This window comes from Biomphalaria glabrata, chromosome 4 (genome assembly GCF_947242115.1).
Source record: "Biomphalaria glabrata chromosome 4, xgBioGlab47.1, whole genome shotgun sequence".
NCBI lineage: Eukaryota > Metazoa > Mollusca > Gastropoda > Planorbidae > Biomphalaria > Biomphalaria glabrata.
This window is the reverse complement of record NC_074714.1, coordinates 16,666,174-16,683,632: the sequence shown is the minus strand read 5'-3', so window position 1 is coordinate 16,683,632 and position 17,459 is coordinate 16,666,174. Positions and strand designations below refer to the sequence as shown.

General features: G+C 35.6%; 1 protein-coding gene across 3 annotated transcripts in view; it reads right to left on the bottom strand.

Moving 5' to 3' along the window:
- The window catches only part of LOC106050496 (major facilitator superfamily domain-containing protein 4A-like), a 143,145-nt gene that overhangs the window by 116,243 nt on the left and 9,443 nt on the right, over positions 1–17,459 (bottom strand). Inside the window, exons 1-2 of one of the 3 annotated variants that reach the window (XM_056025795.1) lie at positions 10,961–11,241; positions 9,768–10,359 (exon numbers count right to left, since the gene is read on the bottom strand). The exons of 1 other annotated variant lie outside the window; for it this stretch is intronic. In XM_056025795.1, coding sequence (XP_055881770.1) covers positions 9,768–10,129 — 362 coding nt within the window. In that variant the 5' untranslated portion in view covers positions 10,130–10,359; positions 10,961–11,241. Of the gene's footprint in view, positions 1–9,767; positions 10,360–10,960; positions 11,242–17,459 lie in introns of those variants that run through there. One more of the 3 variants, XM_056025794.1, reaches the window with a different exon arrangement.

The following is a 17,459-nucleotide window of genomic DNA, read 5'->3' as shown; positions in this document are numbered from 1 at the left end:
ATCACCACGTTCTCCTAAACAAGCGGACGGTAAGTAATCAACAACTTCTAATCACCACGTTCTCCTAACCAAGCGGACGGTAAGTAATCAACAACTTCTAATCACCACGCTCTCCTAAACAAGCGGACGGTAAGTAATCAACAACTTCTAATCACCACGTTCTCCTAACCAAGCGGACGGTAAGTAATCAACAACTTCTAATCACCACGTTCTCCTAACCAAGCGGACGGTAAGTAATCAACAACTTCTAATCACCTTTAATGCAGGATAGAACATTGGAATCTTGTCTTTGTTACCAGAATGTGTGGTATCCTGTTCAAACATTGGTGTCAGTTCCTCATTTGTGGATATTTCAATAGGCTGTTTCAAGGTTAATATAAATGCATATGGAATTCGGATCTGAGTATATCCACGTGCAAAAGATTCAGTTCCAATTGTTAATATCTAAGTCAAGAATGTCTTCACGTCATGGGTCGACATAGAACACTTCCTAATAGACATATACAACAGTAGTAAGAGGCCAGATGATAATTATTAAAATTATCCGATTGAATAAACTGGCCTTTAGCGAATAAGTTATTGTATTTGTATACAATTTTCATCTTTTTATGGACCCTAATGGTCGTCTCACGGACCACTGGGGGTGGGGAGGTCTGTGGACCACAAAGACTAAAGGAAATCAAAAGTTCAATCATAAAGCCTATACAATCAAGTGTTGTATCAGAAAGTATAAATGAAGTATTTGTGATAAAAATAATAACAACAGCAAAATAAAGTGTTAAATAATAAAGACTAAAGAAAAACCAAACGTTCCAATCCTAAAGACTTTAGAAAGCCAAATGTTCTGAGCATAAAGACCCATCATCAAGTAGAACACACTGTTGACTTTTTGTGCATGCCATTGAATTTTTTTTTTCTCTTCCAATCGAAACGCTATTTCAGCAGACGACATTGCAATCCGCTGGATAGAACCGGCTTAACTGAAGGCTTTTATTCATCGCCTGGCAACATAAGCAGACTGTGTCTGTCACGTGGTCAGCTCATGGCTAAGATAAAACATGGCCGTCTACAAATAAAAAAAAAATCTTTCCGCAAAGAGTTTTTTTTAATTATATTTTTTAAATTAGAAACAGAGTTAATCTGTTTGTTTATTAATGAGTTTAAAATGTTATTACAATACAAGTATAATACTCCTTTTAAATGTTTATGTTTAGATCTTATTTGTATTTTGATGGTAACATCAATTTAATTGAAAATTGGAAAATATGGTTACAAAATGTAGTTTGCATGTTACTCTCAAACTCGTAGGCGGCCCAAGGTAGTAAGTCATTCTAAAACCTTATTTGTCGTAAACTCATATCGGATTTTCGAATTTACAAGAATACTCTATTGGAATCACAAGAATACCCTAATGGAATCACAAGAATACCCTATTGGAATCACAAGAAAAAATCACAAGAATACCCTATTGGAATCACAAGAATACCCTATTGGAATCACAAGAATACCCTATTGGAATCACAAGAATACCCTATTGGAATCACAAGAATACCCTATTGGAATCACAAGAATACCCTATTGGAATCACAAGAATACCCTATTGGAATCACAAGAATACCCTATTGGAATCACAAGAATACCCTATTGGAATCACAAGAATACCCTATTGGAATCACAAGAATACCCTATTGGAATCACAAGAATACCCTATTGGAATCACAAGAATACCCTATTGGAATCACAAGAATACCCTATTGGAATCACAAGAATACCCTATTGGAATCACAAGAATACCCTATTGGAATAATAAGAATCACAAGAATACACAATGGGAATCACAAGAATACCCTATTGGGATAACAAAAATACCCTACTGAAATCACAAGAATACCCAATTGGAATCACAAGAATACCTTATTGGAAGAACATAATTAGCCTCTGCAACTAATTTTAAGCAACGAGCAAATAAAAATGAAATCGAAGCTTTAAGTTTCTTTTCGATCTAATCATAACAGACAAACGGGCGGACTAACCGACAAGTAGGAAAAAATAATGTGGAGGCATCTAATATTTGATCTAATTAATTCATCTTTGAACCACACAATTAATTTTTAGAAATTAAAATTCTTATAATAATTTTTTTTTAAATTTTTTGACGTCACATATGTTGTACATTTCACACTAGTGTTGTTACAAGATTATCCAGTCATGATGTATTGTTACAAGATTATCCAGTCATGATGTGTTGATACAAGATTATCCAGTCATGATGTGTTGTTACAAGATTATCCAGTCATGATGTGTTGTTACAAGATTATCCAGTCATGATGTGTTGTTACAAGATTATCCAGTCATGATGTGTTCTCACAAGATTATCGAGTCATTATGTGTTGTTACAAGATTATCCAATCATTATGTGTTGTTACAAGATTATCCAATCATTATGTGATGTTACAAGATTATCCAGTTATGATGTGTTGTTACAAGATTATCCAATCATTATGTGATGTTACAAGATTATCCAGTTATGATGTGTTGTTACAAGATTATCCAATCATTATGTGATGTTACAAGATTATCCAGTTATGATGTGTTGTTACAAGATTATCCAGTCATGATGTGTGTGTTACAAGATTATCCAATCATTATGTGATGTTACAAGATTATCCAGTTATGATGTGTTGTTACAAGATTATCCAGTCATGATGTGTTGTTTCAAGATTATCCAATCATTATGTGATGTTACAAGATTATCCAGTTATGATGTGTTGTTACAAGATTATCCAATCATTATGTGTTGTTACAAGATTATCCAATCATTATGTGTTCTTACAAGATTATCCAGTCATGATGTGTTGTTACAAGATTATCCAATCATTATGTGTTGTTACAAGATTATCCAATCATTATGTGTTGTCACAAGATTATCCAATCATTATGTGATGTCACAAGATTATCCAATCATTATGTGTTGTTACAAGATTATCCAATCATTATGTGTTGTTACAAGATTATCCAATCATTATGTGTTGTCACAAGATAATCCAATCATTATGTGTTGTTACAAGATTATCCAATCATTATTTGTTGTTACAAGATTATCCAGTCATTATGTGTTGTTACAAGATTATCCAGTCATTATGTGTTGTTACAAGATTATCCAGTCAGGATGCATAGGCACAAGATTATCCAGCCGTTATTTGACGGTACAAGATTATCTTATCATATATATCTCATAAAGATTACCAACTCATAAACAAGTCACATAGCCGATTGTCGCTTAAACTCAGGGATGAAAGACTGCATATGAGACCAGGAGATAATACCCTGTAATTGGGGCTCATGTCAGCGGAAGTATAATCAGCAGGACATAGACTGAAGGAAAACTAGAAAGCGATGGACAAGACATGAGACAGAGAGAGATGGACAAGACAAGAGACAGAGAGAGATGGACAAGACAGGAGACAGAGAGAGATGGACAAGACAGGAGACAGAGAGAGATGGAAAAGACAGGAGACAGAGAGAGATGGACAAGACAGGAGAAAGAGAGAGATGGACAAGACAGGAGACAGAGAGAGATTTCGCAAAGATCTCTCTCCCTCTTATTTCCTTACAGTGTATGTGTGTCGGCGAATGTCTTATTTAAGTGTACACACACCCACTAGAATTGAACAGAAAGTAATAATGTTAAGTGTCCACTCATCAAATTAGAGTTCACTGTCAGACCACCAGACGTGTGACCAGTTTTTCAAGAACTTTTTTTTTACTCAAGCGTGGTGAGACTGTGTCTATCTAAAAATACAATTGTTGTTTTATCTCACTGTCAGTCTCTTTCTCTCTCTCTCTCTCTCTCAGTTATTCATTGACTTACTCAGTCTTGGAAAACTACACGACACACATTCTCTTTAATCACTTGCACTATCTCTGACTCTGTATCTCTATTTCTTACGTCTCTCTGACTCTCTCACTTACGTCTCTCTGACTCTCTCATTCTCTTCTGTTTGATTCATTTTCTTTCGCTCTCTTCTGATTGTGTTGTTTTACTCTTCGTTTTGTCCATTCTTTAGTACCTTTAGTTCTTTTCAGAGTCTTTCTTCATCCATCTGTCAACTTCACTCTCTCTCTCTCACTCTCTCTCTACCTCTTTCTTTCTCTCTCTTCCTCTCACTCTTATTCTCTCTCTTTATCTCACTCTCTTTCAATCTTTCTCTTTCACTCTCTCTCGTTTTAACTCTCTCTCTCTCTCACTCTTTTTTTTTTTATCTCTCTCTGGTTTGAACTCTTACTCTCTCTCTCTCTTTTGCCTTTTCTAAATACATTTTCCTTTTTTAGTTCGTCTCTTCTATCTCTTTTATTTCTTATCAATTTCTAGTCTATTTTTTTTTTATCCTAGAACTGGGTGCTGTTCTGGCACATCTACCGTCTGTCTGTAGAAATTCCCCTAAGAAAACAACTCTTGGTCAAATTGACAATCGAAGATTCCTCAAGGCATAGGCTCGAGTCTTTGCCACAAAGTGAGAAATGTCCAAGTCTGTGTGTCAGTGACAGTCCATGACAGAAAGAATATTTTTATCACCAAGGGAATCATATCATAATAAATTGTTATTTTATTGTTTGCTTAGTTAATTTTTTTCTCTCAAATTAATTTTTTGTTTGTGGATAGTCAAAGAAAAACAAGAAAAAGTTTATAAAGTTCTAATTATAGATTTATAGATATATTCTATTCAACGAGAAGTAGAAATACTGAAGAACTATAGAGCATTGTAAAAATAATGTTTACTTTCAACATGTTACCTTTTAGGTCTTACTATGAAGCTAGTAGCCTACATTCTCTAAAAATAAAGGAGTTAGACGCGTTTGAAGAAAGATTAAATTTAAAAAAAAAAGAGTTACGCACGTCAGAAGAAAGATTTAACTTTAAAATAGAAGAGTTACACACTTTTGAAGAAAGATTAAACTTAAAAATAAAAGAGTTATCCTTGTTCGAAGACAGATTTAACTTTAAAATAAAAGAGATACGTGCGTTTGAAGAAAGATTTAACTTTAATATAGAGGAGTATACACTTTTTAAAGAAAGATTTAACTTTAAAATAAAAGAGTTACAAGTTTTTAAAGAAAGATTTAGCTTTAAAATGAAAGAGTTACAAGTTTTTAAAGAAAGACTTAACTTTAAAATAAAAGAGTTACAAGTTTTTAAAGAAAGATTTAACTTTAAAATAAAAGAGTTACACACGTTGGAGTAAACTTCTTTTATTTTCCAAACTTTAGTTTCAGCTTGTTATGTTTATGATGTTATGTTATTTCTAACATAGAATTTAGTTTTTGTGTTTTGTTTTGTTTTCTTAAAAAAAAAGACATTTCCTTTAGCTTAAAGTGGCAATGTTGTTGTTTTTTCTTCACAATTTTTATTACTAGCTTAATGTGGAAAGGGTAAAAGTTGAAAATGGTGTGAAAGAAAGACAAAAGACAGGACGTAGGACGTAGTGTAGAGATGTTCAGAACAGAATGAAGAGTAATGAAAGACAGGATGTAGGACATAGTGTAGAGATGTTCAGGACAGATTGAAGAGTAATGAAAGATCTAGAAAGTCTTTGTAAAAATGCCAATGTTTGATTCCTATACTGGTCTATCTTTTTTTTAATGACTAATTAAATTGGAACCAATGGTTTATTTTATTATTTAAACATTTTTAAAAATATATTATTCATTTTAAAGTTAGATTCATCCCAACGCATTGGACCCGTGGTAAGTTTATTTTAATAGACTAAAAAAAAAGAAGAATTACTTCCTCGATAGACAACTATTACATCGGATAAGTTAACTTCAAGCCTGTTTAGCGTTCATTTTTTTTGTCTTTTTCATTTGTTTGCATCTCATGGTCCACACGTCCTTTGATTTGTCTACGTTCCAGCAGATGTAGAGTGTGTATGTTAATTGTTGTTTGCATCGACGATGTGATTGCAAACAGTTTCTTGTGTTTGTGTTACCTTTCTGTCTCTACATCTTTACATCATGTACCATCTGACGAAGTCAACATTTGACCATCTGTTATATAAACAATATTGATCTAGTGCTACTGGCTGGTGTAGCAAGGAGAATGGTATTTGGTGTGTGGGAATGTATCGATGTGCATCTTGCTGCATATGCCACTGCTCTCAGAGTCCCTCCCACTCTAATCCTCTCTGCGCTCCCACTTCTTCACGCCGTCTCCCTCCTTAAGAACTATTCGCTTGATTATAGCAAGACCCTGACCTTTACTGCAGTCACACAAATAAACAAATTCAAATATAAACATAGACCTCGTTGATTGAATTCAAGTGGAGGCCGTTACTATTCTCTCTCTGTAACTTTATTACTGCCCCCCCCCCTCTCTCTCTCTCTCTTATTATATATATATATTGATTGTACGCTTAGATTTAGTATATGCGGCAATATTTATTCTTACTCCCCCAAATGTAGCACTAATGGGTCGAGCTGATACTATTTTATCCAAACCAATGTCCACAAGCCCAAGCATTAGGTCAGGAATGGAAGCTCTCTGTTCACGGCACCATTTAACCCAAGGAAATGTATAGCAAAGGCTGCAGCTCATTGGTCAAACTGAAACATTACACCACACAACAGACTTGTACGGAGTTCGTATTCCCAACATTTATTAATCTCTCTCTCTCTCTCTCTCTTTCTCTCACTCTCTCTCTCTTCCTCTCTTTCACTCTATCTCTCTTAAGTGTTTATAAAGCTACAGTTTCAATCTAGCATTCTTTGTCCCGTGACTCGTGAATGCGAGTCCGATCACTACCACCCATTCCCCCTCCGCCAGCTATGCAAGTCATAACTCTGTTTTTCCTTCATGTCCAATTGATGAAGTGATCAACAAAATCCAATTATCGCCAGTACAACAAACTGGGACGTTCTAATTGGTCGAGCGGACAGACCCAAGCGATGAAAGAGCAGCGAGTGCTTAGGACTACACACACACGCACAAACAAATACTCAATACAATGAACAACACAGAAAATAAACATTATAACCTTGGAAATATTTGAGTAAATCTTTTAGTATTTACATACCAGAGGTCGTCTTGTATTTTCCTTGTCCTGTATTTTCTTTGTCCTGTATTTTCTTTGTCCTGTATTTACCTTGTCCTGTATTTTCTTTGTCCTGTATTTTCCTTGTCCTGTATTTTCTTTGTCCTGTATTTTCTTTGTCCTGTATTTTCTTTGTCCTGTATTTTCATTGTCCTGTATTTTCCTTGTCCTGTATTTACCTAGTCTTGTATTTTCTTTGTCCTGTATTTTCCTTGTCCTGTATTTACCTTGTCTTGTATTTTCCTTGTCCTGTATTTTCCTTGTAGGCTACTGTATTTTCCTTGTCCTGTATTTACCTTGTCTTGTATTTTCCTTGTCCTGTATTTTCCTTGTCCTATATTTTCTTTGTCCTGTATTTTCTTTGTCCTGTATTTTCCTAGTCCTGTATTTTCATTGTATTGTATTTTGATTGTCTTGTATTTCCTTTGTCCTGTATTTTCCTTGCTTTATATTCTGATTTTCCTGTCCTGTCCTAAATCTGTCTTTGTTCGATATCAAACAAAATAATTACCAATAGATAATTAACTATTTTTATTAACTTTTTATTGATTATTGTGTTGTCAAGTAAAAGAAATATATGCGCAAAATTTGATGAGATTCTATGTGAATGAAATAACGTGTACAATCTTTTTACGAGACAGACAGAGTGACAAAGTGTGTTGATATAAGCTTTGTAGAGAGCACCTGCTTTACAGAATCCAGATACCCAGTTCATTCTCCCTCATCCCTTTCCAACTGGTCCAGACTAGTGATAGGATCATAGCGGAGTGAGAAAGCTAAAAGCATGAGATTGTGTTTAACAAAAACAATTGGTAAAATTATTTCTAATCGCACAGATGTATTATTGTTAGTCAAGATCTATTACACATTTCATTATAGGACTTGATCCAAACTTATTGTTGATACACGTAATATAAGCTTTGTTTTTGTTTTTTTTTAAGTATTTTTTTCCCTTCTTGTTGTTAGCCACGAATAATTACTTGGTCAGCAATAGTGTCCTTTATCAGATCCAGTCAGTTTCTGGGTTGAATACAATGCACTTGTTAGCATCAAAATGTATTACTCCAGAAGACACGCACAGAGTTATTACGCAGAGATTTACCCCAGTTTAACTCTTGCTCTTCTAATTGACGATACCATCGTTGATTTGACCTCATAAAATTAAATTAATGTTTAATTTTATAAACTTTATTTTGTGTCACATAAAAAGAGCATACATTCCACTTTCATTCTATACCAAATAAAACATTTTCTGATAACAAACGCCAAAGCTATTGAAACTTAATCATAACAAGGGGAGTGAAATAGTAATGAGCAAAATGAAGAGTTCCGTCGAATCGTGGGAAAATAATTACGGAGAGAAAGAGTTAATATAAAAACTACAAGAACTAGTTGACGATTTTTGAACTGAGACATAAACAAATTGACAACTCTGAGCATTGGCGTAGCCTGGGGAGAAATCTAACATATATAACACCCACCCCCACCCGAAAAAAATCTTTGCTACGCCCATGACTCTGAGTGTTATGTTGTGTGTACTGAGCTATGTAACAGACTTGCATGTATAATGTCTAAGTATATGTAGAAACATTGTTTGTTTAATAAACGATTCCTTATTTGAATGATGTGGAGAGGACATGCATGAAGTGTTTTGGAAGAGCTTCTACTTGGGTATCGATTAGAATCGTCTCTGTACGTATCATCTGTCGCTATTACTTATTTATTATTGATTGGACATCGTTCCTCTAACAAAACGTGGATTGGCTTGGACAATGTATTTGAATCAGTTTAAAAGGAAGTTTTGATTTGACTGGCTTAAAATAGAAATGGCTCTAAAGGGAAGCACAAGTTCTGACCTCATTCGTTTAGCTTGAATATAACTGAAGAGATGGATTGTGTAGGGTTCTACAAGTGTTCTCTAAATGAAGAATTGATAGATGGATGTGTAATTATTATAAATCTATTACTTCGGAATAAATAATTACAAATGTTGTTCGTTATGTACAACAGACACAGACTTTGTAAAAATTTCGTTTAAATATCTTTCAAAGAGCAGAAAGATACATTTGAATGGATAAAATAATAATTACTGAATACATCTATTAGAAGGCGCGTTGGTTGAGTTCCCGGGTTCCAATCTTGGTGAAATCTGAAATTTTTACTTTCGGGATCTTAGTTCACCCAGCTCTAATGGGTACCTGGCATTAATCTTATCTTATCTTATCTTATATAATACAGACGTTACTTCAAAAAAGAAGATGATTACGTCCTACGCGTCATGCATTCAGTCATGCCTATTAACCAATGACTTAAATTCTGCCAAGTCACTGTTTTTCCTGGCTAGCTCAGGCAACCCATGCTCTAATAGCACTAGGGAAGAAGGAGTATTTGTACAAATTTGTCCATTAATTGGGGAAAAATAAAGGCGGCTGGTCGTTGTGTTGGTCACATGACACCCTCGTTAACCGTATGCCACAAAAACAGATGAGCTTTTACATCCTCTGCCCTATAGACTACAAGTTCTGAAAGGGAAATGTTTTTTTTTAACAATACAGCTATAGAAATGAATTGAGTAAAAATGACATGTTAACGCTTCTATGTCAATTTTGTAGACAAGAAACTTCTGGAGGTTTTCCTTCCTCCAGTGTATTGAATGTGTCCATAGATAGAACAGCTTACCTGTCTGCCAGACACCCTGCTGTGATAGAGCCCACTAGTGTCATAATAAGCTGGACGAAAAAGACCCAGTTCATCTGCTTCAAGTCCGAGTGGGTCTGACACCCGAGGTCGAACACCGTGGGCCCCAGAAATCCGACACAGACTCCAAAACTTCCAAACACACTGCAGTAAGTGACCACATAGATCCAATTGTCCAGGAAGAGCTTCCAGAAAGAGACGGCATCGTCCCTCGTGCTGATCGTGGTCTGCTCCAGCCACTGACCATCGTCCATCTTGATTTCTTTTTCAAGGATGTGCTTGATGGGCTCAGCATCTATCGTGGCAGCGCCGTTACTCATGTCGCTAGCGCCTGAAGAGTTCATTTTGAACTGTTCAATTCTAAACAGTGATGTGACTAGACAGAGACAGGAATATTGTCTTTAACATTTGTGTTTATGTGTACAGTAAGCTTGAGATATAGTTGTTGTAGACTGGAGAGTTAGTCAGGGTATGGATAACATATGCGTAGTGCTCTGTCTTAAATGAATAGTCTAAGACTTTAAGACATCATGTGAATGTCTCGCAAGATGCCCTCAGCAACAGTGCCGTGAATCTGAAATGATAACCAAAACTAGTTTTACTCAAAATAAAAATGTAAACAATAAAGTGATTTTTAAAACTCAAAATGACTAATACTTCAAACTAATCTACACATCAACTAACTCACACATTACTCAACACTATGGATGTCACAGTGACACACCATACCTTTTTTAACATTTTGGAGGAATTTTTATCATCATTTAACAAACTAAACAAAAATTATTTTTTTTGGTGCGTACATAAATCCATAATCAATCCGATTAACAAACAAGTGCAGTACTTCTTTTGATTATAGTAATAGGCTAATTAACTGTGAATCGTTTAGCAGCAGACTTAACTGTCAACCATTAAGCTATTGTTAATTATTAAGACTAGTCATTTTTAAGTTTTAGTCTAAAAACTTAGCAATTTCAACTGTTTTTTTTATTGTTTTTTTTTTGTGGTTGTTGTTACTGGTCCTTAGTTCAAGTGTTACAGACAAAACATCCTCGAATTAAATCTTAACAAATGTGCTCTGGAGACATCAAAATCGATTAAAAATGTAATCAATCTAATTCCATTGCCTATATCTCAAAGTATAACTTATGACATCTTTGTTTCAAAATACTTACAGTTTAAAATATCTGAAATAAGAAGCTTCAACTAGGAAATAAAAAACACACATTTTGTTTTAGTCCTTCGTTAAAAATTCCAATGGAGAAAAAACAGACCGCAATTAACCAATGAGTTTGACCTTTCTAAAGCCAGAAAGGTCGCACAGGGCAATTCTTTCTATACCGAATGTCATTAGAGGTGATACAACGTTGTGTATGCGTGTGTGTGTATGCGTGTGTGTGAGAGTGCTTGTCATACTGCATAGATTTTTGTGCATACCACTGAGCACGAGAAGGAGTGTGGTACGTCGCCGGGACTGTGGAGGTTTGATAACGAGTTTTAATCAGAAAGCAACAGCTGGGCCTTTATTCAACAGTTAGTTGCCTCATAAATCATCAATAAAAAAAATGGACCACCACCCCGTCCAGCACCCCCCCCCCCCCAAATAAAAAAATAAGTCACAGGTCATTATGATTAATATGCAGTAACATCTGGTGAAGTAAACGCTAACAAGACCTGTCTCAAGTTGTAACAACATTACACACTACACACATTTCTCGTCTACTTTTTCTGCGTTCTTATTCTCGTGTTCAGATAACTTGCCAAATCTCTAAGAAGAACTGCACAGTGGTGTCCAGATTAGGCATTTCTCCATATAGTTTTTTCCATATAGTTTTTGTTCTCTTTATAGGGATGTCTCAGGGTTTAACACACAACAATTTCCATTTTTAAATATTTCAATATTTACGGCCAAACGTTTTCCTTAACGGAACACATCGCACATTCTGAGTATTTAGCGGAACACTTTGCACATTCTGAGTATTTAGCGGAACACATCGCACATTCTGAGTATTTAGCGGAACACTTTGCACATTCTGAGTATTTAACGGAACACACCGCACATTCTGAGTATTTAGCGGAACACATCGCACATTCTGAGTATTTAGCGGAACACATCGCACATTCTGAGTATTTAGCGGAACACATCGCACATTCTGAGTATTTAGCGGAACACTTTGCACATTCTGAGTATTTAGCGGAACACATCGCACATTCTGAGTATTTAGCGGAACACATCGCACATTCTGAGTATTTAGCGGAACACACCGCACATTCTGAGTATTTAGCGGAACACACCGCACATTCTGAGTATTTAGCGGAACACATCGCACATTCTGAGTATTTAGCGGAACACACCGCACATTCTGAGTATTTAGCGGAACACATCGCACATTCTGAGTATTTAGCGGAACACATCGCACATTCTGAGTATTTAGCGGAACACATCGCACATTCTGAGTATTTAGCGGAACACTTTGCACATTCTGAGTATTTAGCGAAACACATCGCACATTCTGAGTATTTAGCGGAACACATCGCACATTCTGAGTATTTAGCGGAACACACCGCACATTCTGAGTATTTAGCGGAACACACCGCACATTCTGAGTATTTAGCGGAACACATCGCACATTCTGAGTATTTAGCGGAACACTTTGCTTATTCATTTAGAGAGATTAATTCACTTGGTGACCTACCAACTAATTATTTCAGTATTTCGTGGAACACCTATTCAGGCCTCATGGAACTCTACGGTTCCATGTAAAAGAGATTGGGAAACACTGCAATAGTTTATACAAAGCTCTAATAGCTTGGAACTATTTGAGGGCTGCATGGGAATCTTTTTTTTTTTTTTTTGGGGGGGGTGGGGGTGGGGGGGAGGGGGGAAGATTATGCCTGTTTTTCTCTTTTTTGGTTATTCCTGGATTATAGCGTTTTGTTTAGTGGACACCTTTTAATATTATAGGGGTTGGTTAAAAGACAGAGATGATCTCTTGTTCATCCAATGCCAGGTGAGTAATCTTGCGTAGGATAAGTAATCTTGTTAAGGATAAGTAATCTTCTTTAGGATAAGTAATCATGTTTAGGATAAGTAATCTGTTTTAGGATAAGTAATCATGTTTAGGATAAGTAATCTGTTTTAGGATAAGTTATCTTGTTCTGGTTAATTAACCTTGTTTAGGATAAGTAATCTTGTTCTGGATAAGTAATCTTGTTTAGGATAAGTAATCTTTTCAGGAAAAGTAATCTTCTTTAGGATAAGTAATCTTGTTTAGGATAAATAATCTTGTTTAGGATAAGTAATCTTGTTCTGGATAAGTAACCTTGTTTAGGATAAGTAATCTTTTCAGGATAAGTAATCTTGTTTAGGATAAATAACCTTGTTTAGGATAAGTAATCTTGTTTAGGATAAGTAATCTTGTTTAGGATAAATAATCGTGTTTTGGATAAGTAATCTTGTTTAGGATAAATAATCGTGTTTTGGATAAGTTATGTTGACATCGTCATCCTCATTGTCGTTCGTGCACAAACACATTTTAAGAAGAGGTTTGTGCTGTGTTCAAAGGGATAAAACTGAAATGATTTTCAAATTAGGGAGATCAATGAATTCATCAATGTATATTTAGCTATTAGACTCCCCTTTATTTCTCTCCCTCTTCTACCCTCGTCTATCTTAGGGGCCCATCGCTGCACGAAACCAATGGAAAGGAGCGTCTGCAGCTTCCTTAATAAAGCAATGTGGACAGTAGTATCATGAGAGGTACCGTGTAGAAGCATCACAGCACTGCGCTATGGGCAGGATATGACCCTCGTACCGTAGTTTGGGTGTCACTCATTGAGATGAAAGGCGTACTATTACATTAACCCTGGGGAAATCTTCGAGCTACAACTTTTCATGTTTCTTTACTGAAGTCTAATGTTCTCTATATTCAAACACTAAACTCACCAAGAACCGCAGGTGGCCCGCACGTCGCTTAGTTCCCATGTCTACGTCACGAGAAAGCGTGTACCTCTATAAAGGTGACAAGGTTAGAACACAATGACCAGTAGGAATCTCCGTCCAAATACGTGGTTAATAGGTTTTTGTTTCAGTACTTAAAGATTCATTCCGAATAAACGGCTGGCCCAGATACCCGGTGTCCAATTAACTGGATTCGACAGTATTAGATGTACAAAAACAAACTCAGCAGCTCGAATAGACCATTGGGGACTATGCGGTCACCTAGTTTTACCATGTGGAAAAATGAACCTGAATCCTCTTTACCCCCATCTGTTTTAAGCCTTACCTTATCCTCGTTACAGAAACAAAAAGATGATGGTCCTTAAGTGTAGAGAATCACAACCTATGGCCAGCGGACCATATCCGGCCCGTCGAACGTCTGTTTACATAAAGAGCATAGACTTGGTTCCAGAGGACTCAATGTTGTGGCCTTTAATACAGACATTAATAGGACCCCCTCCCCTTTAATGCCGAACACATTGTTATTTTTGCGCTTTTTTTTTTTTTTTGTGTGTGGAAACATGTTTCATAAAGTGATCGCTCTTCTATGATTTACTAGAGTTGAAATTTGGAAACTATTTGACTTTTATTAATTTTGATTGGATTTGAAGTTTGAAAATTACTGGACTATTATTCTATATTTTTTTAGGCTGCCAAGCAGAAGGCAAATGGGGCCTGATAAACAGGCTCAGGGCCCTTTCTATGAGCAGGTCTTTCTAAACAAACAAAAATGATAAAATCAAAAAACTAATGAAAAACATTTTGAACAATGAGCTGGTAAAAAGGGTGTTAAGAGGAGATAAAAACAAGAACGGAATTTTAAAGAAAGAAGAGGAAGGAAAGATTGAAAAGAAAGATATGCTGAGAAAGAGCTGGTTTGAAACAGGAATCAATACTGGTGTAATGAAATAAATATTGGCTTTAAGTGCCAGAAGAAATCCAGTGCTATGAGGAGCAATGAACCGCTAAGAGGATTGGAAAGGGAGGTGGGGGGGGGGGCGAGTCTGGAAATGAGGAGAGGGAGAAGCTGTTGTGAAGTGACTTGTAGATTTAAGGAGGACGATTGAAGGCTCACGGGAAGTGAGGTTTCAACATACAAAAGAGATTAGCTGACCACTGGTCAAGTTGACCACTGACGTTTAAATGAGCTAATGAATTCAAAGCGTAATAAAGTCTCAATAGCTGACTGTGTCTGGCTCCTAGTTCTATTACATTATGTGGAGAGTCATTCTATTTCTATTACCTTATGTGGAGAGTCATTCTAGTTCTATAAAGTGGAGAGTCATTCTATTTCTATTACCTTATGTGGGGAGTCGTTCTATTTCTATTACATTATGTGGAGAGTCATTCTAGTTCTATAAAGTGGAGAGTCATTCTATTTCTATTACCTTATGTGGGGAGTCGTTCTATTTCTATTACCTTATGTGGGGAGTCGTTCTATTTCTATTACCTTATGTGGGGAGTCGTTCTATTTCTATTACCTTATGTGGGGAGTCGTTCTATTTCTATTACCTTATGTGGAGAGTCATTCTATTTCTATTACCTTATGTGGGGAGTCGTTCTATTTCTATTACCTTATGTGGAGAGTCATTCTATTTCTATTACCTTATGTGGGGAGTCATTCTATTTCTATTACCTTATGTGGGGAGTCGTTCTATTTCTATTACCTTATGTGGGGAGTCGTTCTATTTCTATTACCTTATGTGGGGAGTCATTCTATTTCTATTACCTTATGTGGGGAGTCATTCTATTTCTATTACCTTATGTGGGGAGTCGTTCTATTTCTATTACCTTATGTGGGGAGTCGTTCTATTTCTATTACCTTATGTGGGGAGTCATTCTATTTCTATTACATTATGTGGAGAGTCATTCTAGTTCTATAAAGTGGAGAGTCATTCTATTTCTATTACCTTATGTGGGGAGTCGTTCTATTTCTATTACATTATGTGGAGAGTCATTCTATTTCTATAAACTAATGTGGAAAGTCATTCTATTTCTATTACCTTATGTGGGGAGTCGTTCTATTTCTATTACCTTATGTGGGGAGTCATTCTATTTCTATTACATTATGTGGAGAGTCATTCTAGTTCTATAAAGTGGAGAGTCATTCTATTTCTATTACCTTATGTGGGGAGTCGTTCTATTTCTATTACATTATGTGGAGAGTCATTCTATTTCTATAAACTAATGTGGAAAGTCATTCTATTTATATTACCTTATGTGGGGAGTCGTTCTATATAAATTACCTTATTTGGTTAGTCATTCTATTTCTATTACCTTATGTGGGGAGTCATTCTATTTAAATTACCTAATATGGGGAGTCATTCTATATAAATTACCTTATGTGGGGAGTCATTCTATTTATTTTACCTTGTGGGGAGTCATTATATTTATATTACCTTATGTGGGGAGTCATTCTATTTATAATACTGTTTCATTTCATTTCCCAGCACTAGCGGTATGACTGACTGTTATGGAGTGTGCATGTGTGTTTCTATGGTGACGATGAGAAGTGGTTAACGATTGGTTGATGACTATGCAAGGGGAATGATGCAAGATAAGCGCATTGTCGTCAGGTCCTAGTAATGGCGGGAAAAGGTCAACGTGTTTTGTTCTTGTTATTGTTTTGTTAGTTTGTTTTATTTTTTACTCTGTCTGTATTTCTATCTGGTCAAAAGTGTGTACACGTTATTTCTCCTACACCCCTTCACGGATCAATCTGAAATTTCACACAATTATTTATTGGCATAGACAAGACATGAATCAATAAAAACAAGGTTACAAAGACAGTTTGTGTGGAAATACAAACTCAAAATCGGCCTTCGAAGTGGTCCACCCAGGCAGGTAAAAAGGCAGGTATCAATATTTTCAGAAAGAACGTCAGAATTCAATTATATCAAAGACAAATGACAAAGAGAAAAGGGGAAAGAAGATTGACAGATCTTGTGTGGTGCCCCAGCTGCCCAATGGATAGGTGAAAGTGAATGTAAAGTTATATGCGAACCTGGCCTAACTGATGTCTTTTAATGAATATCTAATTGATCTAATTGTAAGTATTCCGTTGTTTATGTCAAGGTCTCCTTTATAAAAAATTTGAAAACGTACTTAACTTATTAATTGTTGTTTCAAATTATGTCCAAATTATATGCATACTAAATTGATTTTTTCCTCTAAAAAAAAAGGAAACATTATTTTTGGTAAATGTAGTAGCTAGTAGGACAGAACTTACAGAACGTAGCAATAAAAATGTAAAAAAAAAGTCTAAAACCTTTTGCATAAGTGTGTTAGAAATATGGTACATGTTGATCCCCCCTACTAATGAGCCTCCCGTGTTTGTTACTATTAATAGTGAATATGTAAAAGTGGTGTATTTATATGAAAAAAACTGCTTGCATAAGTGATTTAAAAAATTAGATTTTTCGCTTTTAGAAAAGAAAAAAGTAGCCGTTGCATCAGAACTTTAAATGAACTAAAATATTATGATGTCGGATTTTCACTATCTTTCTAGTTTACGAGATCTAAACGGGACAGACGGACGGACAGACGGACAGACATTTCACACAAAACTAATAGCGTCTATTTTCCTTTCGGGGGTCGCTAAAAAAAGTAGCTAACTAGACAATAAAATACTGGTAATTCATTATTTTGTTTAATAGCAACAAAGTAAAATAATA